The sequence below is a fragment of the Chaetodon trifascialis genome, chromosome 23 (assembly GCF_039877785.1).
Source record: "Chaetodon trifascialis isolate fChaTrf1 chromosome 23, fChaTrf1.hap1, whole genome shotgun sequence".
In the NCBI taxonomy this organism is placed as follows: Eukaryota; Metazoa; Chordata; class Actinopteri; order Chaetodontiformes; family Chaetodontidae; genus Chaetodon; species Chaetodon trifascialis.
In genome coordinates, this window is record NC_092078.1 from 6,522,170 (window position 1) to 6,544,973 (window position 22,804).

Genomic DNA, 22,804 nt, shown 5'->3' on the forward strand with positions numbered 1-22,804 from the left:
GAGGAGCCTGGCAAGAATGGTGATGATGTTGTTAACCGGGACATGAGTTTTTGAAGGCTGACACTGCAGATAGTTCATGTTAATGATTTAATTAATAAATAAAAGCAAATATTTCTGTTCCAAAAATACAAATATGTAGAATTTCACTCTTGGCAGCGCTCACCAAACCTCTGAAACAGCACCTCGACTGTTGCTGAAGGACAAAACTCATGTGATTTTTCGTGATATTGATTTTTAAAAGCCTGAAACTTCAGTATTTCACAAGAAAGAAGCAAAAATCCATCACTGCCCAACTGATTTCACACACATAATTCAACGTAAAGTGTCTGAGCACAGCCAGAGATACAGCTCTGAGAGCAGTTTAATAGCGGCAGATTATCAGTGACAACAGAAGAAAACTTTTAAAGGAAGCTTTGACTTGCTGACCCACTAAAAAATGTTCTGGATATTCGCTGTACGCCAGCAAAACGTCAACAAACTGGCCCACTGACCTGTTTCCTAATGGCCGAGCATGTGTACTGTGTGTGAGCGGTGCGTACCCCTCCCTGCTCCACTGGATGGGTGCATTCAGAGTCATTTTCACACTGCATCAGCAAACGTTTCAGATGGCTCACATTGTGCGCAGAGTCAAACACAAGCAGGCAGAGGTGCATGCATACATCAGTGTGAGGCCTGCTGAGGTGATTCAGGTGACCTTGTTGTTCTGGCCACACTGGCTCGCTCCGTTTTGAGATTAGTAGCCGAGGTTATGTAACGCCGGCCTTTCGCTCTGCACCGGCTATCGCGAGCCAGGAAGCACCAGGGTCTTTCAGGTGAGGCTGAGGTTTCCAGTGAAATCATGGGAAATGTTAATGTGCTGGACGCTAACCAAAGGACTGAGGTTCAAGGCTCCCCCTGCTCTGCAGCTGGAGCATCCTTGAGCAGAACTCCATCCAAACACGGAATAACAGTTTTTATAAATAAATCAAAGCAGGCATGCGTATAGATAGAATAAATACTCATCGTTGCAGTTGTTTTTCTTAAATAGGAGTCTTTATTTTAAGTCTTGATGCAGTAGATCAATGTATTGTGGTTGTATCATGCTAAAGACTGCAAACAATTAAATTAATATGTCACATACATGCAAAAATGTACACACCAATCATGATGCTGCCCCTTTTGGAATAAGGAAGAGCTTTTTCAAATTTAAAGAGGGAGACACGTTGACACTTGAACTATTTAAGGAGGGCAGAGGGGTTTTGTTTCCGCAGACAGGTCATATCAGAGTGTCAGGAGCGTTTGGGAGGTTTCGCTTTCACAGCATGGACAGAAGGCACAAGAAACACCTGCAGGCACGTCAGGAAGATGGTGAAGGACACGCTCAGTATCTCCAGAAGGGAGCAGTGTTGAAAGAAAACTCACAAGCTCACATTCTCACTCTGAACAGGTAGAAATGCTCCTTCTGGTGTTTTGACCAACTGTCAAATGTGTATTTAAGATTTTTTCCTGCGTGCAGGGGCACAGTCATGACCTCCAGTCAGAGAGTGAGGTAGCTTGTCTCTAGCAGCATGATTTGGAAAAACAACCTATTATTAGCAGCATGGGTGAGGATGGGAAAAGCTGTTTTTATCCTATGCAATATATACATGCAGGATGGAAACAGCCAGCAGCCTTGCAGCGTGCAGAGTGAGGAGTGACACCTCAGCCAGTAAGCTAAATTTAGACTCCGCTGCATCTTGAATAATGAGTGTGACTCAATGGTAGTTGCTGCGCTCATGTCTGAGCAAAGGAGACAATGAGTGAGGTTAAAAGAAGGCAGTGATAGTGAGAGGAAGTGGTGAGGAGAGGAGGAAGACAAGTCAGGGTGCTGCACCCTAAACATGGCGCGTCTTTCTCCCCGAAGCTGCCTTGTTTGGGGAGGGTTTCTGTAGGTGGAAGATGTATGTGCTGAAGACTGATTCAGGAGGAACAGCTGATGGTTGGGAGGGGGGGAAAAAGAGATGGGAGGGTCCCGGAGAGGCTGAGTGAGGAAAAACAAGACCAGCGCCGGAGGAGGTGGGAGGCAGGAAGGGGGCGGCGCTACTGTACTCACATGAAGGACACCATGTATATTTACTCAAATGCAGCCACTCGCGTCCAAGACGGACACAGGTCGGATGTTTCCGAGGCAGACCTGAAGGACTTGACGACACTTTTCCGCCACTGGGAGCAGCGTGTGGTTGCGCGCAGAGAGGATGCTTTTGTCTCTTGAGCTCGCACCTGGAGCAAGGAAACAGTGAGCTTTCTGTTGTTGTTCAGGTCTTTTATTGCTGTTTTTTTTTATATATATCTCACGCCAGAAGCAAAGTGAAGGACGAAGTTATTTCATTTTTGGCACTTTTAAGGAGCGTTATTGGAATATGCGCTTTTTGCTCCATGACCGGACTTGATGAGCGTTTAGCGTGTGAGCAGTCGCACCACCTGTGACACCGGCAGGCACCGGCACGAGAGGCGGTTTGGTTGCCAGCTGCAGTCAGTCTTCGAGGAAACAGCTGCAGTCAGGACTGGGCGCCGTGGACGCAGACTTACTTCAGCGTGTTCAGACCTCTCACTCATTTTCGACAGTCGTCATCGTCGCAGGTTGCTGACGGCGCATCTACTATCAACTTTCTTCATCAGATAAGTGAGACACGCTTCGGCGAACGTGGTTTTACGCACAGAGGAGACGCACGAGAGAACCGCACGGGCAAGCATCTGGTGCCGTGAGGTGGAAAAGAAGATATAACCAAAAAGACAGATAAAATAAAATTTAAAAAAAAGTCCAGCCACTAAAATGACGGACGGTCCAAGACAGAGGAGCAGCACGTCGGGCTCTGCCAAGGATGCTGCCGGCGGCGAGTCGGGAGGTGCTGTTGCACTCAAGAAGGAAATCGGGCTTGTGAGCGCCTGCGGTATTATTGTTGGTAAGTGTTACTTTCATCTATATTAGAGAAGACATATCTACCACATGGTGCGACCAGTTCTCTAATTAACCCAACAACTCAACCGTCCCTCCGTTTAGTGCAGCCATGCCGTATTTTAACAGCCTGCGGCTCATGTGACAGCATAAGAAAAGTGTGACTGAGAGAAATAAAGAGAGGCAGAACTTGTGGAGGGAGCGCGCGTGCTGCCACCTGCGCGTCAGGCACGCACACACACACACTGGCTTGCTGCATTAACCCAGTGCCAGATCCCTCTCAGCCCCCTCTGCAGCCGTTAATCAGTGAAACTTTCATCATGTCTCTGTAGCAGTGATGATGATGTGGTCTCTGGTGCTCAGAGGATAATCCACTCACATGACTGGCACGTGGACAATCATAAATTGGCCCCACAGCTCTCCTATTTTCCATATAAGAGTTTGGTAACTTTGATAGAGCCCTGCAACTTTAAAGGGGTAACGTTGTTTCATGTCTCATGCAGCTCTGGGGGGAGATCTCAGAAGTCTGAGAGACCTTTCTTTTATTAATCTGTCTCCTGCAAGCCTCTCAGTTTTGTGGAATTACTAGATCTAAAGCATTTGCACTCACCCACTGGAGTGACCCTTTAATTACATCATAGAGATAGACAGGTGGGCCCTCTTAACTCCATCAAGCCACCATTTTTTTCATGCTTTTCAGATGAAAGCCAGTATTAAGATTTGACTGAGAAGGCAGATTTGGTTCACAATAGATAATCTAAAGGTGGCAGACTTTCACCTTAAAGGTAGAGCTACTAATGTACAACTGGCCGCATGTGTTGCTGAACATATTTGCTCACTAAGATTTAGATTTTATGATGACTTTGCTGATTAGACTCAATGGTTACTTACTGTACATGTGTGAAATGGGTTTAACAATGACACTGGAAGGTGCGTTTTTTATTCTAATCAGAGTTATTGATATGCTGTCATGGTTAAACTCAGATGAAATGACCTAGCAGGGCTGCACAGAGGCCAGTCAAAGGTGGAGAAAGTGGTCATTTTCATTCAATAGAGACAGCAAACAAGCAGAGATCACACATCACATGACAGCTCGATCGATGGGAACACGGCAGGGAAATGTGGCCCGGGCTGTCCGGGCGGGTCCGGCGACTGTGTGGTCTTCGTGTTGACCTTGACGGGATGAAGGGGAGGGAGAGGGGGTGACTCATTCATGCATGTGTTTCCACGGTAACAGGAGGAAAGAAGGGAGAGCGAGGAAGAGCGTGTGTGTGTGTGTGTGTACATGGGAATTCCCGAGACGGAGACGGAGAAGAGGCTGGGAAAAAAACAGGGAGAGGTGGAGAGCGACCTTAGCGTTGAAGTGTTTTTGAGAAGGCTTTGTTCTTTCTCCGTTCGTAACTCAAGGCCCTGATGTTTTGCTGCTCTGCTGGCAGCAGCACAGTAGAAGCTTTTTATTTCCAGAATGCTGTTTTTGCACCTTTACAGGACCTTCTGACACATCACTAAAGAGCTGTAAAATACCACCTTAAAATCACCAGCAACTAATCCCCGAGCGTGCTGACTACATCTTTTCTCCGCAGCCACTTGTAGATAATTCATTTTATCTATTGCTCTTCATTCGTTGGCAGAGTGTGAAGGAGCAGGTTGGCAGCGTTAAGCCGCTCGTGGCATCTTAAAGGATTTTTATGGCCGTCCGGAGTCCGTGCGCCTCGAGCAGTCACCGGACTGTTCTTTGCCGAGGCTTTCCGTCCTCGACCAAGTCACTCATTCAAGCTAACGCTGTCATGTGCGGGAGAGACGTGAGGTCAGGTGACTCGTCTGATCCCTTCTCATTGTGAACATGCCCCCGCTGGGTTTCCACGAAAAAAGGGGCCTGAGCACACGAGGACATCAAACAGTTTTATGGCCTATTGTACAGTACAGACGTTTATCACCCCCACACACACACACACACGCACACAAGTCCAGAAACATGCAGGAATTGGGATTAGAAGTGAACTTTTGGCCACTTAGAAGAAGGCCCCGCCCTGATAATGCTGTTTTATTAGCTGGCCTGGCTTAACGTGTCTGAGCTGCACTACAATCTATGTGCTTTGTAATTGAATTGCTGCATAGACTCAAATTCACATCAATTTGACTAAATCTATCAGACTCTTCTAAAATGAGCCGAAAACCCTGGCCGGCAAGCGTAATGACCACACCAAACCCCCCTGACCCTCTTATTACTATTTTAAGCCTGCATGCTGGTTCTCTTTCTCAAATTGCTTGTGTCATGAATTGCTTGGCTATCATCGTAACTCACACACATGTACACAAGCACTCGGGCCTGCAGGGTCCGCGGGGGTCTGGCGGAGGGCCAAGCAGCAGGTTGCCTCAGCTTGGTGCCTGTTTGAACAAGGATTTACCGCTGGGAGGAAATGCAAGAACTAATCTTGCAGGGCTTTAATGAAGGCTGATCAGGGTTATATCATAATGCCGCACAAACACACACACACACGCTCGTTAATATTCATAGTCTGCTGCTGGCATTCGATCATGTGTCATGGAGGCCTGGACAAATAACAGTTCATGTCTCCCACTGGCTGGTGTAGTCCTTGCTTGTGTGGACTCTCCATAATGTGTCTCCTTTTTTAGTTTGTGTTCATTTCTTAAAGATTATTTGATTTTGCAGCAAGTGTTTTGAGTGGTCGACTGTGCCAATAAGCTCTCCTGCAAATGATCACAATTCATAATCTTACGCTGTAATTAGATCTTGTACAACCTTTATTTAACCAGGAAAGCCTGATTAAAATGTCTTTATCCAGAGTGTGCTTCCCAAGATGGGTAGCATCAACAATGAGTAGAGCTGAAACGATTAGTCGATGACTGGACGGACAGAAAAATGGCATTTTGATAATGAATTTGCCATTTTTAAAGCAAACATTCTCCACTTCCAGCTTCTCAGCTGTGAAGCTTTGCTGTCTGAGACCAAGCCTCTTCCTTTGCGCAACAACAATCCAACAACAAAGGAGGATATCAAAAAAGTCCTGTGAAAAAGAGGCCGAGGCCTGCAGAGATTTGTAACAAGAGTAAGATTTGATCCGGAAATACGAGACATGTGGACAGATGTGATGCGCGCTGCCTCGAGAGATTCGACAGGTCAGACTTTTTATCCACTGCCTCGTAAGGTTGATCCAAACATGTGAGAGAGAACCAGCGATTTTTGTTTTTTTAAGTCATGTTCCCCCTTGGGCTGGTCGTAGACAAAAGGATGTTAAAATGACCACAAGAACAGGAAACCTGGACAGATTCCATGTTAGTCAGCATGTCTCACACACTGCGACGGTGCACGTGACACTGACACGCAACATGCAAGCGTGCACATTTACTCACCCCTATAAATCAGTACGTTTCCTTGATTCGGCTGCAAAGTTTAGCTTTATGTTCTGCAGAGGCATACATGGGAAGGTGCTGAGTCAATGCATGTCAAAGGTCAAGCACTGAAGACCACTGCTGCCATAAACATGTCAACATAACCAGGGGTGTGATGGGTTGTTTGTCGTCTTTTTACCTTTTACCTGCAACTGGAGTTACATAAGTGAGCGGCTGTCCTCACCCCTCGCATGTGATGTATACGTTAAGGTGAACAGTTCAGATTTTGCTTTAGATTTAACGGACATGAGAAAGCACATGCTGCAGCTTTTGACCTCAGTCTGATCATTAGTGGAGAGCAGGTCAAGTTCTTCTTCTATCATTTGAAGGGATATGAAACTCAGAAAAGCAGCAAATCGTCTATTTGAGAAGCTGAAACTAGAGCAGATATTTAGGATTTTTACATAATAGAATATGTAAATATTGTCACTCTATGCACCGAGCTGAATACACAGCTACAAGCTCTATATCGCAGATCTTTGGCAGTTATGGTGTTGTGACATATCATTCATACCTTGGACTTTTGTACTGTAAAATGCCACTCAGCCTATTATCCTGTTATGATTGAAAACCTTCAACCCTTGACCCTGACGCCTCTTTTATTGGCCGCTGGGCTCAAGCACAGTCAGCTGAATCTGATTGGAGGCCCCCGACCTCTGACCTGGGCTCCGTCGCAGCCTCATCGGACAGTCTCGGGTGGCTTCCTTTCATGTTGGACCAGAACCCAGTTGGCCATCCGCCCTTCTTTCAGCTCCTGTGTAAACCGCCTGGAACTCTGATGCTCATTGAACCTGTTGGGGCATTACTCCCCCCCCCCATCTCCCTCTCATCCCCCCTCCCTCTTTGCACTCTTTCACCCCGCTCGCTGTCTTGCTCCATCTCCTCATAACTCCGTGCTAAGTCAGCAGAAAACAAGTTCCCCGACATCACTGCTCTCTCTCCCTCACTTTCTACTCATGACCTCATCCTTTTTCCTCTGCAGTTTGTCTTTTTCCTGCTCATTTTTTCTGCCTGCCCTCAATCTTAAATGAACTTTTACCCAACCAGAAGCACTTCAGACAACCTAGCAGCAGCCTCACGTGTGCTGTGAGCGTTTCTGGAGGGTTAACAGGTTGCCAGGTTTGGTGCCATTGCAGTATGTCTGCTGAGACATGTTCTAAAACCTGGCAATGTTTATTCAACAACAAATTGCGCACTCCTTAACTATCAGTCAAACCACAAATTCCTGCTTTCTCATTTCTGTTTGTGTTTGAATTAAACAAACAGTATAAAACAAGTCAATTTGTGAGTTTTAGTGCTTTTTTTTTTGCATGAGAGGCAGATTTGGGCGAGCTGTTTGGCGTAGTTTAAGTAGACTGATTTGCAGAGTTTGCATTGCCTTCCTCACTTGACACTTTGACACATGTTTCAAGAGTGTGAAGATTGATTTTCATTTCTAAAACACACCAGCAAGCTGAAAATGGAGCGCTCATGTGATTGCTCATCTAATTTGCACTTGCATGAATTTGAAGGTCTTCTAGGAGACACATTGACAACACAAAGGTCAATATATGCACGATAAATGCAGAGACGTCCTGACTTTTACACCTTAATATGTGCAAAGCTCCAAAATACGAGATCCTACACTTCCCATAATGCAGCTGGATGGCATTTGTGTCACTCCCTGCCTGGTAAATGCCCACATCTTTCAAACTCCACTCATCCAGTTTGTACGCCAGGCTTTCCTTGTGAAGCCTAACATCTCGTCACTTGAGTTGTTTCCTCAGACTTGAGCTCATCCAGAGCTGCAGAAGACATCACAGCCGCGTGACAACCGATCCCTTTAAAAAGCACATTAAAGACTTAACCACAACAGCCTCTTCTTCAGCCCCAAAACCTGACACCTCTCTCCTCTCCCCCTCCACCAGGTAACATCATCGGCTCAGGTATCTTCGTCAGTCCGAAGGGAGTGATGGAGAACGCCAGCTCCGTGGGCGTGGCCCTGATCGTGTGGATCATCACGGGCATCATCACCGCCATCGGGGCGCTGTGCTACGCGGAGCTGGGAGTCACCATCCCCAAGTCGGGGGGAGACTACTCGTACGTCAAGGACATCTTCGGAGGGCTGGCGGGGTAAGCGAACGCGAGGGGCGATCGGGGCTGCTTTCATATCTGCAGGGGTGATTTGAGTCACTGAGCGTGATTTATCACAGGATGAAGAGCAGGTTTTAAGAAGGAGGAGGCTTTTCTCAATATGTGTCATACGCAGGAAACCACTTTCTTTTTTTTTTTTGATTGACATTTAGAAACTTCAGTCTGGTGATTTGCCTTTACTCGTTCTCAGAAACATGATTTGGAGTTTGGCTTAGAGACTTACAGAGTAAAAATAAATGCCTATGTTTGTAAGATTTGACCATATTTACCTTATTTATCAGTTATTTTGAGGCATAACACTGAGGATTTATTTATGGTCAAACATTTTTACAGACTCTCAGGTCACCAAGGTTTGATAAACCCGCAGCTGACCCCGCTCAAATGTACCGTCCATAAAGTATATGACCCAGTTTTCTAGAAGACGGGGCCTCCCTCACAATTAAAGTTAATTTGACATGGATTTAGGTGAGCATACCGACCTGTCTAGATTCCTCTCTTTATCCAGGTGGATGAGCCTGTCGATGTAGGTCAGACATCTTGATCCAAAGCGGGGGGTCTTGTTCTTGCGGTCACCTGCAGGCGTTCTGTGTAGTAAAGCGACATTAAACCCACGTTAAACAAACACACGGCCACAAAGCCCTCGTTCGATTCATCCATAAAAGGTTAGCTTTAAGGTAGCGGCGCTTACAGTAAACGCTTGGGAACCTCGCTAGGTTAATTTTCCTAGCAAAACAATAGCGTTTGTTAGCATAGATTTCACACACTGTGCCTTTGCCCGGACTGTAAACACAGATTGGACCATTGTTTTTTTTCTCTTTCCAACTATCACAAGGACGCATATATCGGGGTATTTTGGGAAAGGAATTCAACCAGACATAACAGCCAATGATTGTTTTAGTCCCTTTGTACAGGAGCTATCAACACACATCAATGAGCTTCAGATGCTCGGTTTGAAGCCACGCCGTTTCCCCGTGCCCTCTGCTTGGGATAAATAAACCGTGTTCAAGGGGAGTTTGCTTTTGTTGTCCTGCTCCTTTCATCCCTGCGTGGCGGTGGGCGTGGACGGGCGCAGTTCGTGTCGGCATGCGAGCACAAGTCGGTAACTGCCGCAGCGACGGAAATGCTCGTAGGAAAGGAGAAGAGTTCGTAAAAGTCGTTCGCTCCAACACAACTTGAATGGACAATGTTCCGAGTACAAAGGCTCTTTGTTATGTCAGACTCATGAGGGCTGAGTTACACCCATAATGCTCCGTATGGAGACGACTATAGATGCCACAGGCTGCGGGGAGGCATTGTTTGACTTAATATAACTTATGTTGGAAGAGCATAGGTGGTTCATTTCCTAGTTATTAACACTCATAACATCTTTATTTATCCAGATTCCTTCAGATTATGTGTCAAACTTTTATATTCAGCAGAAGCCTACATTGAGAGAGGCTGCAGATATCCCCTGTGCATTCTTTTATTTTTGTCCTGTGGGTAAGAAATAATAATTTAAGGCCTTTTTTTTAAGCAAAAATACCCCAAAGTCTCTAGTTTCTCTCAAATGTGAGTGTTCCCTGGTCTCCTTCCTCTTCTTCACACAAAACGAGCCATCTGAATGTGTCAATTTGGACATTATTTCTTAACCCACAGCTAAATAAACAGCAAAAACCACCATTATCCACAGCCCTCAAAGGAAGCGATGCTACTTAACTAATAACCACAGGTGTCAAACGAGAATATTTCCCAGAGAAATGCAGCGAAGAAGTTAAAAAAATTTGGTTTCTTCTGGCGTTTACGCACAGTTCTTGCTCAGCACAGTCCTGCATTTGCATCTACATTTTTATGTTAAACACACACATTCCAGTGAGACACAATCCCATTAACGCGGTCAGCTGCAATCATCCCCGCATAAGCTTTCAGGGAATTTCATGAACAAAAAAACCCCCTCGCCTTGTCTCTCCTGCTACACTCAGCTAAACCCTCGTGCTCTCCTTCATCTCGCCTCCCGCTTTTTAATCTGTTTGTGTAGCTCCGGACCGTCACACCGTCAGCGCAGCGTTTCTCTGCACGCTGTTTAACTTGGCTTTAAGGTTTTTGCTCAGGATAATAAGGTTCAAGCTGATCGAGGCTTTGTTTGCTGTACTTCATCAATGCAAATATGCATGATTGTCTGAAGGAGTAAAGGGGGTTAAAAAAGTTCATTTAAGTTTAGTTTCTCATATGAACGTTGCATTCAATGATCTTCTGTCTATGAAACACAGAGAAAAGATTGCATCATGATGTTCTTGTGCGTGACTACAGCGGGGAGTTTCAAAGGTTGTGTGAGTCACCTCAGTTCAACCAGCCGCCAACCGGAGCAGACATTACTAGTCTGGGTTCCAGCGCAGGTTTTTATCCGCTGCTCGGTCTGTTTCGGTGGTTTTGCTGCTCTGTCAAAAACGCTCGGGGGAAATCGTCGTCGCTCATACCCGAACGTGACTGTAACAGAACTGAAACTTTGGTATGAGTCATCAAGTTCCCCTGTTGTCACCTCGTACAGCGTGGCCCTTTCCCAGGGCTCTGTCTGAAAGAGCTGGGGGCAAGAAATTATTATTATGAGTATCAAAAAAAGGCCCAGAGAGGCACATTCAAATAGCTTTTTTCCTCTGACAAACACAAAGATGTTCCATTTAAAATGACATAAGGCAATAAAAATCTGAGAATCCTCATATTTGAGAGGCGGGGACCAGCATATGTTTGGGATTTTTGCTTGATAAAAGACATCAAATGCAACAAAAGTTGACATTGTGAGGCCAAGTATAGTAAGAAACCGAGTTTGCATTTCAACCAAAAATAACCTGCTTTGAATGGGAATCTGTAAATGGAAGGATGTATATGTACCATGTACCTTTGTTATGTGCTTCCTCCTGTTTAGCCCCACCTGTATATGCTTGTGACACCCTACTGTTTTCTCCCACGCCTCTGTGTTTCTAACGGTGCCACCCTCCCTCCTCTGGCTCTCAGGTTCCTGCGTCTGTGGATCGCCGTGCTGGTGATCTACCCGACCAACCAGGCCGTGATCGCGCTGACCTTTTCCAACTACGTCCTGCAGCCTCTGTTCCCCACCTGCTTCCCGCCGGAGAACGGCCTGCGTCTGCTGGCTGCCGTCTGCCTCTGTGAGTAACGGCCCGACGTGCCGAGTGCGTGTAAGGAATAACGGTCCTCACGCTCGCTTCAAGCGCAGCGCTCAATGGTTTGCTCGTCAAGTTAGCTGAAGAGTTTTCCCTCCCAATCGGACCTCGATTCATTGAAACCTGCGAGGTCAGCATCAGAAACGGTCCTGCTGTGTTGGCCTCAGTGCTTTAGCAACCGGTATCATCATGACAGGGATATTAATCACAGTGATTTAGCAAATCTTTAACGGTCACAGAAATGTAATCCATGCGTCTGTTAGAACCTCCCTCTCTGTTATGTAAAAATAATTCACGTTAACTGGATTTCCCTCGAGAGAAACTGGTTCCCCTCTTGTTGACTCAGCATGCTCTGACAACACTGACAGATCTGCCCGAGGTGGAAACACCGGAGAGAGACAAAGACGCCTTGGTTTGACATTTTGAGAATTATGCTCATTTGCTTTCTTGCCGAGAGTCAGATGAGATTGACACCACTCCTGTGTGTTTCCGTCGTGTATAAAACTAGTCAGTTAACTTAACTTAGCACAAGGACTGGAAACATGCTACAACAGCTGCTAACTGCTTCTGTCCAAGACTAACAAAATTCACCTAGCAGCACCTCTGAAGCTGACTTATTAACATGATTTATCTCATTTGTTTAAGTGTTAGAAAAGATTCAAAATGACTGCTTCCAGTCTTGCTTAGTGCTAAGCTAACATAGGCTAAGCTAAAGCTCCTGGTCATAGCTTCATAATGACCATACAGACATCGTATAACTCTGGGCATTGTTAATGTATTGCTGGGTCCAGTATTCCCAGCTCATTGTAGAGAAACAAAGCTATGTCCACCAGCAGCCTCTTGGCCTCGTCATGATTATATTTAAACAAATCAGCACCTTATGAACAGAATTTGTAGGAGACGGGAGCAGCTCACAGCTCAGACTCCTCCTCGGCGCTTCAGTTTGATTATGCAGAGATAAAAGAGGGCAAATGGCCTAAAGAAACAGAGCAAAGGGACTCAAAGTTCTTCTTGGGCGTGCTTGTTGAGGCATGCTCAAACGTTGAAAAGAAAAACAGCCGCAGACTGAAAGAATCGAAAGCAAAGGAGAATCATTGATAGCGAATGCTGACAGTTACACATTCAGGGCTGACACGAGATGATGGGAAAAAAGTAAAAGCAGCTCCACTGCAGCAGCGTCGGCTTTGTTGGTTATAGTTTCTCCATCATCGAAGCTGTCTTTAATATAGAAGTTACCTAAAGGTGTCACAGATTAACTGAATTACAGCTTGATTTGTCCAGTTTATATCACTCTGCCCCTTTTTCTCTGAAGCTCCTCTGCTATGTAACCTTCGGTCAGAGGTCACCTGAGAGGAGGAGGAGGATGAGAGGTAGCAAAGCAGCTAGAGGGGCGTAACACCGAGCAGCGAATGCGTGAAGACAAATGGACGAATGTGTTGCCGCCGACGTGACAGCGGTCCGTTTGAATCCCTCGACAGAGTTCGCACACATGGGCCAAATACTGCAGGCAGCCTGCAGACAGAGACACAGACGTGGACACCGGAGAAGAGTGTGTGTATTGTACCTGACTGTGTGTTTGTGCTGTACTGTGAAGCAAACCTTGTGGAGGATTACAAAACATGTCAGATTTACGGGAGTGTTTCACAACCGCGGCGATCGGTCGGAGATGTGGCCTAACCTGCAGCCGTAATGGCATTCAGGCGTGAACAATGAGCCCAGATATTATTTTAATCTTAGTCTCAAATCACACAATGCTTTTCAGTGCAGGGGAAGGCGGATGGAAAACAGCTGCGCCTTTCTTTACGTTCTGCAAACTGTTTTCTGGACATTTCTACAGTCAGTTTTCCTGTATTGCTTCTCCCGTAAACTGACCTCCAAAGGCTTTTTTTTTTTTTCCTGGAGGACGCTCTGACGGGCTGCTCGCTGGCAGATGGGCACAGTTGGCTGCCCTGACAATGTGGAAACCTCGCTTTCCAAAGGCATGCACAATAACAAGCAGCACATTTGTCCTCAGTGAACCAAGAGACCCACGGCTTAATTTACCCCTGCCAAAGAAGTCACGCCGGCCGGTCAGCGGGAGATGTCAGAAACGTTTCAACAGGTTTCATGTGCCACCTGAAGCTGGCTGCAGTCACTGGAGTTTACGCAGATGCAGAAGTGCGTGGAACTCTTTTCCGGCTTCTCCGGCTGTGTTATGTGCCAAATTTGGTAAAGTTGGGATGAAATTTACACGAAATCAAACCACCAAAAACCAAAATGGCGCGTTCCTTCACGCGCAACCAAAGTTTGTACCACTTCTGTTGAAATCTGCTGATCTGCTGACCGACAGAAACCGCGTCCTCCTTGCTTCACGAGACAGTCGCCTCGGCGGCGGCCTGCACTCGCATTTTTGTTTGGATTACACTCATTGACCTACATTCACCTGTCTTCTTTGCCCCACTTCCACGAGCGCCTTAAAACAAAGTGTGCTTCGTTCTGACAAGAACCGCCGGCAGCCGTGACTTTTTTCCTCCAGCTAAACTGTGATTGGCTGAGCCAGCCCTCAGTCGGGGGAAATGTCGTCGGGCAGCTTTCAGGGAATAAACCCGAGCTGCTGAGTTTATGGATGTTTTGCGCTTGTTTTGCTGTTGTTGTTGAGGAGAAATGTGGGTGAGAGGTTAGCTGTTTCCCTTCAACTCTGATGTCATCCGTGTTTTTAATGGGAGCAGCATGCGTGTGTTTATACGCTTCTGTGTTTGCACATTACTCTCGTGTCCTGAATTCGGCCGCCTGCAGAATAAAGGATGTAACCTTTCTTATTTACCTACCGATCCAGCCATAAAGAGATTCTGTGGCAGTCAAAGCAGACGCCGTCGGGTCTTGAGCTGCAGAAAGGTTTTCCAAGGTGTACCGTTTCAAAAACATGTGGGGGGGGGGGGGTCTCCCCGGGGTCCGTCTCTTCCTACAGATGGCAGAACGCGAGGTCATAACTCTGTCATGTTTTCCAGCCGCCTCATAGTTAACTCAGCAAGTTTCCACACACGCTTTTTGTATACTCAGCTTACGGACAGCTGGGCGGCCCCACAGCTCCGCAGTCCAGAGAATGTGTCCTCAAGGTGTTTACTCACAACCTGCAAGTCAACAAGAGGGAGAAGGTGGGGGGTGGGGGGGCGTATGTGCTGTTACTGTAATGCAGCGCGTTGGCGAAAGATCATCTGGTTCCTAAAACAACTCTGTTTACTGGTGGTTAAGAGGTTTAAGAAGTATTTGCTCGAGGCTGCGTGAGGATCAGTCAGTTGTGTTTTAGTTCATTGTGTGTGTGTGAGTGTGTGTGTGCGTGCACAGTACACAAATCAAGCCATAAGCTGATCCGTGCATAGTTTCTCGTTTCCTGTTTTTTTTGTGGCGGCGGCTGCAGCTCTGTGACTCGGCCCCCTCGCAGCTCCTCTTCTCGTCTGCTGTAGTGATTTTGTTTGCTAAAAAAAAAAAAAAGGAGGTTTAAGTCGTAACTCCTCCTCCTCCTCCTCCGTAAAACACCCACACACCGGCCTAAAAACTGCAAACAAGCACCTCTGTCTGCATCCAACACACACCTACAGCACATGTGTGTATGCAGAGCCATGCACGCCTGTTCATCTGCCTCCGCCTCCTGCAGCGGCAGCTCAGCTCAGATTATTTAATGTGATGAACTTAATCCCACACAGTCAAACAGGCCTATTATTTAACGGCACCCTGTCGGCCTGAACCCTCTGGCCTGTTGCACCCAGCGGCGCAGATCAAATCCATTATCTATTATTATTATTATCACGTTAGGTCAGCCTCAAGTCCAAGTGAGCTGAACAGCAAACATCCTTCCCAAACGGCAGATGAATGCAGTCTGGTAAACAAGGACATCCAAAGGACTAAACAATCTATTAATCTGCCGCTTTTATCTGTCACTGTTAAACAATCATTTATCTGTTTATCTTGTCTTATCGAATCAGCACACCCTGACCCTGAAATTACTAAGTAACTGATAATCAAAGTGCCAGATGCAGTCGTCAGCACCGGACAATCCACAAACTCAACATCCAACACTATCTTTCAAAACAAATCGATACAAAATTTAACTATATAACAGAGGAAATAATGTAGTTTGTTCATGTAATAAATCACCAGAAAGTGTAATGACATCCCATTTTTAACCACCAATCATTATGTGATGTACCTGAGGTGTTAAACTCAATGAGAGCAACATATTACGTTGTGCACTATGTTAAAATAACCTGCAGAAATGACTCACAAGTCGTCCCCAGTCTAATGATAATTGCTAGTAAGTCGTGTCAAATACCTGCAGCACTTGAAAAAAAAAATGCAAGCACTGCAGGTAAGACGTGAGGCGTAAGAGATAACAGGTGAAGTTCAACGCGATGATGCAGCGTCAAAGGTCGCCGCAGCGTTGGGCATTGTGACACGTCACATGTGCAAGCGCCTGTAATCTGTCTCCATTCACTGACTGGAGATCAGTTCACCTTCTGTCATGGAAACTTGAAGGTCACTGCCTGGAATTCTTGTGTCTCTGCGGTGACAGTAACCAGGTTCGCATCTGCTCTGGAAATAAGCGGAGTAATACTTTTACTAGAAACAACGCAGTGAGAGCTCATTTACAAGGCCAATAAAACATTAAACACATAAAACTTTATCTCCTATTGTCCATTTATAGCATTATTATTTCTCAACCTTCCAGTACAACTGGAGCATTGTGCAGCTGAATGTTTTGTTATTGTAAATTGTAGAGGAGATCCAAAGATCTTCAAAGATATCAATGTCAGGCTGAATTTTGGGGGGAAACTGGTTTAAATGATGCGCAAGACATCTGATAAAATGGTGCACGGAGTCTTGGGAAACATCGTAGAGGTCAAATGAAGAGGTGGGCTGTGTGGAAAAAGGTCACTTAAGGCCACTTAAGGGGAAGCACAATGGGAAAACTGGATTTTAAAGAGAAAAACAACCACTAATTCTGTGTTTTACTGTGTTTTTTTGTACTCTAGTGCTGCTGACATGGGTGAACTGCTCCAGTGTGAGGTGGGCCACCAGGGTGCAGGACATGTTCACTGCCGGCAAGCTGCTGGCCCTCGGCCTCATCATCATCATGGGCATCGTGCAGATCTGCAAAGGTAAGCTCGCCAGCGCCACCTGTGCTCCCAGAGTGCACGCGCCCACAGTGCATCCCCGCCACCGCGGCCACTGGGGACATCCTCAGTCCTTCCGGACAGTGTGGACTCCCCGTGGACGCTGCGGGGTCAGTGAGTTTCTGGGGCCCTCACATAGCTAATATCAGCACGCCTGTGTGGGTTCACTGCAACAACATGGCTGAGGGCCAGTTATTACAGGGGCCACAGAGAGCAGGGCCCCTGAAACAACACAATGGGGATTTCTGTGCGAGCGTTTGAAGATAAATGAAGAGTCCAGTGGCTGGTTTAACAGGAGACTTTAGGTGATATACGAGGGGGACAGTATGTGAGAGCAGAAATACCTTAATGCTCTCTGAAAACATGCCCCAAGAAGGGATTTCAGGAAAAATGTAATGACAAAGGAGACAGAAACAGGCTTCCTAAAGAACGCGGCTTATTTAGACGATTCACCCCGAGCAGAGATAATTTCTCAGCGGGAACTCGGGAGATCACACAAATAAGTCGCTTTAGAGGCAGGACATCTTTTACAAATCGTTTTACACACACTGATTGCATTAGATGGTGGTTTTCAGCCCAGACTGGAGCGGAAACCAGTTTGTTTACCCTCACAGCTAAACAACATCTGCTAGGAGACACGACCAGGAGCAGAGCTGCTCGGCCTGGTATGGTGGCCAGTTTTGATGGGAAAGAAGGATTAAGATCATCAAAAGATGGTATGAAAATGTTAAATATTCTTTGACTGCGGCACCAAACTAAAAATGCTCTCCCCCACCTGTAGGAGAGTACTACTGGTTGGAGCCAGCCAACGCCTTCGAGCCCTTCCAGGACTACGACGTGGGTTTGATAGCCTTAGCCTTCCTGCAAGGCTCCTTCGCCTACGGAGGGTGGAACTTCCTCAACTACGTCACAGAGGAGCTGGTGGACCCTTATGTGTAAGACACTTTGTTCTCATATATCTAAAATGTCGCCAGCGGCTGGTACTGAACGCCTCATTGCTGGGAACATTGCTGATTTTAAAGCAGCTATTTCAGTTGCATACGGACTGAGGCTCCCGGTTTGATCCCTGATCTTTTCCCTTAAAGCTCTCTGAAATTGATCTAGAAACATTTCAGGTAGAATAAAATGGTTCATTCCCCATTTTTAATAACCTTGGTATCCTCCTCTAAGGTACAGGTTTTAATTTCCTACCTTAAATCCCACCCCCCCACCCCCTTCTCTTTAGCTTTTCTTCCTCTTCTGTCTCCTAAACGTTGCTGTTTTCGTCGTCTCCAGGAACCTTCCTCGTGCCATCTTCATCTCCATCCCCCTCGTGACCTTCGTTTACGTCTTCGCCAACATCGCCTACGTCACGGCCATGAGCCCCCAGGAGCTGCTCGCCTCGAACGCCGTCGCTGTGGTGAGTAGCTCAAAGCAGAGTGTCTCCCTCTAGTGATCCCATCTAACCATCACCCAGCGGCTAACCTTCATCCTCTCACTCCTCCATCCCAGACGTTCGGTGAGAAGCTGCTGGGAGTCATGTCGTGGATCATGCCCATCTCTGTGGCTCTCTCCACCTTCGGGGGAGTCAATGGTTCCCTCTTCACCTCCTCACGGTGAGTCGATAGCGACTTCCACACCTTTCAGGGTTTTACTGCCAACAAGTCAAACTCGCTGTTGAGTAATGAACTGCTATGTGAGAAAACCACAACGTGGCTCTGAAACAAGCATGGACAATAACTGAAACTGAAAAACTGACACGGGGCAGATTTATTATGCAAATGCTGAGTACAGACATGACATCTGGTGTCTGGGATGGCCTGCCCACGAGAATACAGCAAACTCTAACATGCCACTTAATCACAGCATCCCTGATTTGCATTTTTTACCCTCCCCTCCCAAATATAACTTCCTCTGTTGGATTTCTTTGAAAGCTGTATATGCATTGACTGCTTTTATTTTCACTGCATCTCTCAGGTTGTTCTTTGCTGGAGCCAGAGAGGGCCACCTCCCCAGCCTGCTGGCCATGATTCACGTGAAGCGCTGCACTCCCATCCCCGCTCTGCTCTTCACTGTGAGCGCTGCTCTCAACACTCCACTCCTTAATATTCAGATTAATCTGTTTCACTCTCTCGATACTCAGTTAAACTTCCCGCCTCTGACCGTCCTCTCCCTCTCGCTCCTCAGTGCCTGTCCACGCTGCTGATGCTGTGCACCAGCGACATGTACACTCTCATCAACTACGTGGGTTTCATCAACTACCTCTTCTATGGAGTCACTGTCGCTGGGCAGATTGTCCTGCGCATTAAACAGCCCAACATGCACCGGCCAATCAAGGTGTGTTTGTGGTGTTTTATGTGTCTTTTTTTTACAAATTATCTGAAGAAGGATTGGGTTGCTTCTTTGGTTTCTGAGGAGGCGGCTCTGACAGTGTGCAGAAAGAGGCTTTAAAGCAGCCCCAAACCTTCCTGTGAACGCTGCCCTCTAGTGGTACAAAGGGTGTACTACCACGATAATGACATAAAGGTGCAAAAATGATCCGTTGTACTTGCTGCTTAGTACTCAAACGGGAGAAACTACCAAGCGACTGTGTCTACATGTCAATAATAAGTTGTGGCTTTGTTCCGTCTTGCAGATCAGCCTGATATGGCCGGTCATTTACCTCATCTTCTGGGCCTTCTTGCTCATCTTCTCCCTTTACTCCGAGCCTGTGGTTTGTGGCATCGGCCTGGCCATCATGCTGACTGGCGTCCCCGTCTATTTCCTGGGAGTCTACTGGGACAATAAGCCACAGTGCTTCAACGTCTTCATTAGTAAGTTGGCTGAATGTGGCCTTTTGGTATGGAAAGTGTGTCTTTTCAAACTCTTTGAAAATGAATAAGCATATTAAGCGGTGTTAAAACTTTGCTCTCGTCTTCCAGATAAGATGACGTACTTGGGCCAGAAGTTCTGCGTGGTGGTTTACCCGGCCATGGGTGACAGCAGCGGGAGCGAAGAAGGAGAGGAAATGCAGGAGGCCAGGTCTCCTCTGTCCAAGGAGGACGGAGACAACCACAAGTCAGCGGACTGCTAGAGGGTCTTCATCTCCCGCCTGCCCCAAAATCAACAGACACACGCAGACGCACATGTGGGCGCGCGCACACTCAAACGCTCGTGCAAACATACAACACAGTTTGTGGCGGGTTTACCGTTCGACGCTCGCGCCGCCACACGTTGTCGTTAATATTCGTTCGTGGTTTCAATCAGTTGTTTCTGTGCCAAATGTAGTGAGTTCTTAGAGTAACATGACGTCCGACTTTCCCGTCTGGGCTCCTTCAAAAGTGCAATAAAGAAAGGTTAGCACCTTCCACTGCTGCAGTTAAAAACATATTTCACCATTTACTACTCATCATCATCATCATCATCGTCCTGCTCCTCTTCCTACCTCCCCTCCCCCACACACTCCCTGCACACTCCTCACTGTAAGAGCTACTCCTTTTTTTTTTAGTATTTTCTTATTTTTATCAAAAGACTCTTACTGTGATACGCGAACACTTTTTTTTTTTCGTCACATTGTAAATTTCGCCTCTTCATCCGTTCAACACACCAAAGCTTTCGATCGTCAGAGCAGAAAAAAAAATCGCATTCACATCGAGTCATTTCAAGTTTTGTTTTTCAAGGCGACTGTGATTCCGAAATGTTTCTCTCTCTTTTTTTTTTGTAATTGTGATAATTGTTTATATCATTTTGCCTTTGTTGTTATTTTAGTTTGAATATGTTAATTTTAGTTTTGTTGATATTCTTTTTTTCTATTCAACATCATATACATCTGGGCCTATTTTTTTACTCCTGCAATCGTGGAGGTGTATGCCTGAGTACGGAGCTCCTAAAGTGCCACGAAAAAAAAAACTATATCGTGCACACAACATACTAAAACGTGAGTACGATTAAGCTAAATCGTGCACACGAAATTCTAAAACGCACGCTCGAGATAGTTATTTCCCATTTTTGACTCTCCGTAGTGATGTTCACAGTCACACACGCGATACACTGGAGAGAACTCAGCTAATTAACTTTTATTTTCACCTGGGAATGTCATATAATGACATTCTTGTTGCTCTTGCCCTTAGACATGGGATGTGTTGATGCCTGTCTGTATAAATGAACGAATTAATCAAATCGAGCGCACCATTTAGCTTAAACGTGCTCACGTTTTAGCATCGTGTGCGCACTTTTTAGTATCTCGTGCGCTCCATTTAATTAACTCATGCGTATGTTTTAGTATTGTGTGCGCTCGATTTAGTATCTCGTGCGCACGATTTTTTTTTTTTTTTTTTTTTTTGTGGCACTTTAGGGGCTCCGTACCTGGGAGCTGTCGTGTGCTCTGTACTTTGTATTGGTAAATGTGCTGCACAGCTCTTTGTTAATTGCCTTAATTGGAACGTATTTTGGGTGCCACTGCCGCTCTGTTTGGACTGACGTGGAGACATCGTTAATCCACATACTTCTAATGTTAATGTTATATAAAGTTAATGGAAGCAGGAAAAGTTTTGGACTCTTGTGTGGACACTACACTGATCGTTAACGTGTTAAAACTGCAAGTCCAGCATGGACATACACGACTAGAAGGACGACACAGGCAACACCACCATTAATGTGCAAATCCCCACACCGACACGTGAATGCTTGTGAAAAAACAGTTGTTTTACGGCAGAAGTATTTTTGTAGCCAACCATCGAGCTGTGTTTAAATCTTTTTTTTTATTTAGCATGTAGAATATTAGAGCTTTGCACACACACACAAGGAAATTTTCAGTTCATAGAATTCAATAGAAGCGACTTGAGTTCAATATTAGTGCAGGCACCAGCAAAAAACTGAATGAACTGATTCTGTTGTCTGGTCATAGTTCTGTACAGTATCTATACGTGTATTAGCAACAACACTCCTGCACGCACAAACACACCGTCTCCCTTGTCTTTGGTCTTTCTATAATCTCTTAGTGTCTCAGGGCATCCCCACTGCCTCCTCCTTACATACACTGCCTGAAAACCTCCAGACCACGTCAATTCAACAGATCTGACTGACTGACTGCCTCTTCGCTAAATGCCTGAACTGGTGCTTTTAGAGATTTATTTCCTCAGGAGTCTCAATCTTACAAGCTATCCCAAAAAACAACAGGCATTGGCAGACATGTATGAATGATTTCATCATTAAAGTTGGGCCAGTATTGTAGGTTTCTCTTACTAAACCATAAGGGGAACAGGGTCTCTTGGATGTCTTTACAAGTACAATGATTGTGTTTTGTGCCTGTATGGTTATTGTGTATTTACAGTATGCACAGGTGTCATGACAGTCTGTATATTGTCTCTTCGTGAATAAAAACCACTAATTCATGTTTGAATTTGTAATTCAGGGCCTCATTTATCTCAAATCAAAGCTCGCAGTCTTCATCTTTATCCCGCTGTCAAAGAATGGGATTCAATTTCAATAATTTCAACGTAACATAAACATCGAAAACAAGACCCCGGCTGTGCATAAATGAGGCCTGAATGTTTCCACCTCAGAAATCAAATGCTGCAACTTTACAATGTGTGATAGGGCAAATGTGAACTGCAGACTCTGCAGGGCGTCACAAGTTCAGTCTGAGTCAGATCCGACTTGTTTACTGCTTAAAATCTCAAGAAAGTCGAACAGTGATGTTTCTTTTTTTACTCGTCTTACTTTCTTGCTGCTCAAGGTTCACCAATAAGCTGCAACCTCCACTTCTTACTCTAATTCAGACCAAAACAGGCCTTCAAAGTGGAGGAAGTATGACGTTTTCTATGTTGTAACGGTCATCGTGTGAACTTATAATCTAAGCAATACATCATCTCTTCTTGTTCAGAGTGTTTCTAAAATCATGTTGTGGTCTCTAATTTAAGTTGCCGTTTGCAGTCTACCTTCCACCCTGAGAGCCATTTTTGACTGACGCGTCTCTCAAACTGAAGTCTATTTTTGTGTTAAAAAAATGTAAATGTACATATTGGTGGTGAGTGTGTGACAAGAATAAAAACTATCCGTAAGTGACTTTTCGTGTGTCG

General features: G+C 45.8%; 1 protein-coding gene across 1 annotated transcript; it reads left to right on the forward strand.

Annotated features, from left to right (window-relative positions):
* The first annotated feature begins 2,096 nt into the window (after positions 1-2,096).
* Positions 2,097-22,790, forward strand: slc7a8a (solute carrier family 7 member 8a). The gene is made up of 11 exons (XM_070992731.1): positions 2,097-2,921; positions 8,236-8,440; positions 11,450-11,601; positions 16,626-16,751; positions 17,548-17,701; positions 18,042-18,165; positions 18,258-18,361; positions 18,723-18,819; positions 18,933-19,082; positions 19,381-19,558; positions 19,667-22,790. The coding sequence occupies exons 1-11, from the start codon at positions 2,792-2,794 to the stop codon at positions 19,816-19,818; spliced, it is 1,572 nt and encodes a 523-aa protein (XP_070848832.1). The 5' UTR covers positions 2,097-2,791; the 3' UTR covers positions 19,819-22,790.
* The last annotated feature ends 14 nt before the right edge of the window (positions 22,791-22,804 follow it).

Excerpts from the sequence above, each read along its gene's own strand:
- slc7a8a (XM_070992731.1), top strand. The coding sequence starts at position 2,792 with ATGACGGACGGTCCAAGACAGAGGAGCAGCACGTCGGGCTCTGCCAAG. Across the intron at positions 18,166-18,257 it reads CCTCGAACGCCGTCGCTGTG|ACGTTCGGTGAGAAGCTGCT; the intron begins GTGAGTAGCTCA and ends CCTCCATCCCAG. Across the intron at positions 18,820-18,932 it reads TCCCCGCTCTGCTCTTCACT|TGCCTGTCCACGCTGCTGAT; the intron begins GTGAGCGCTGCT and ends CTCGCTCCTCAG.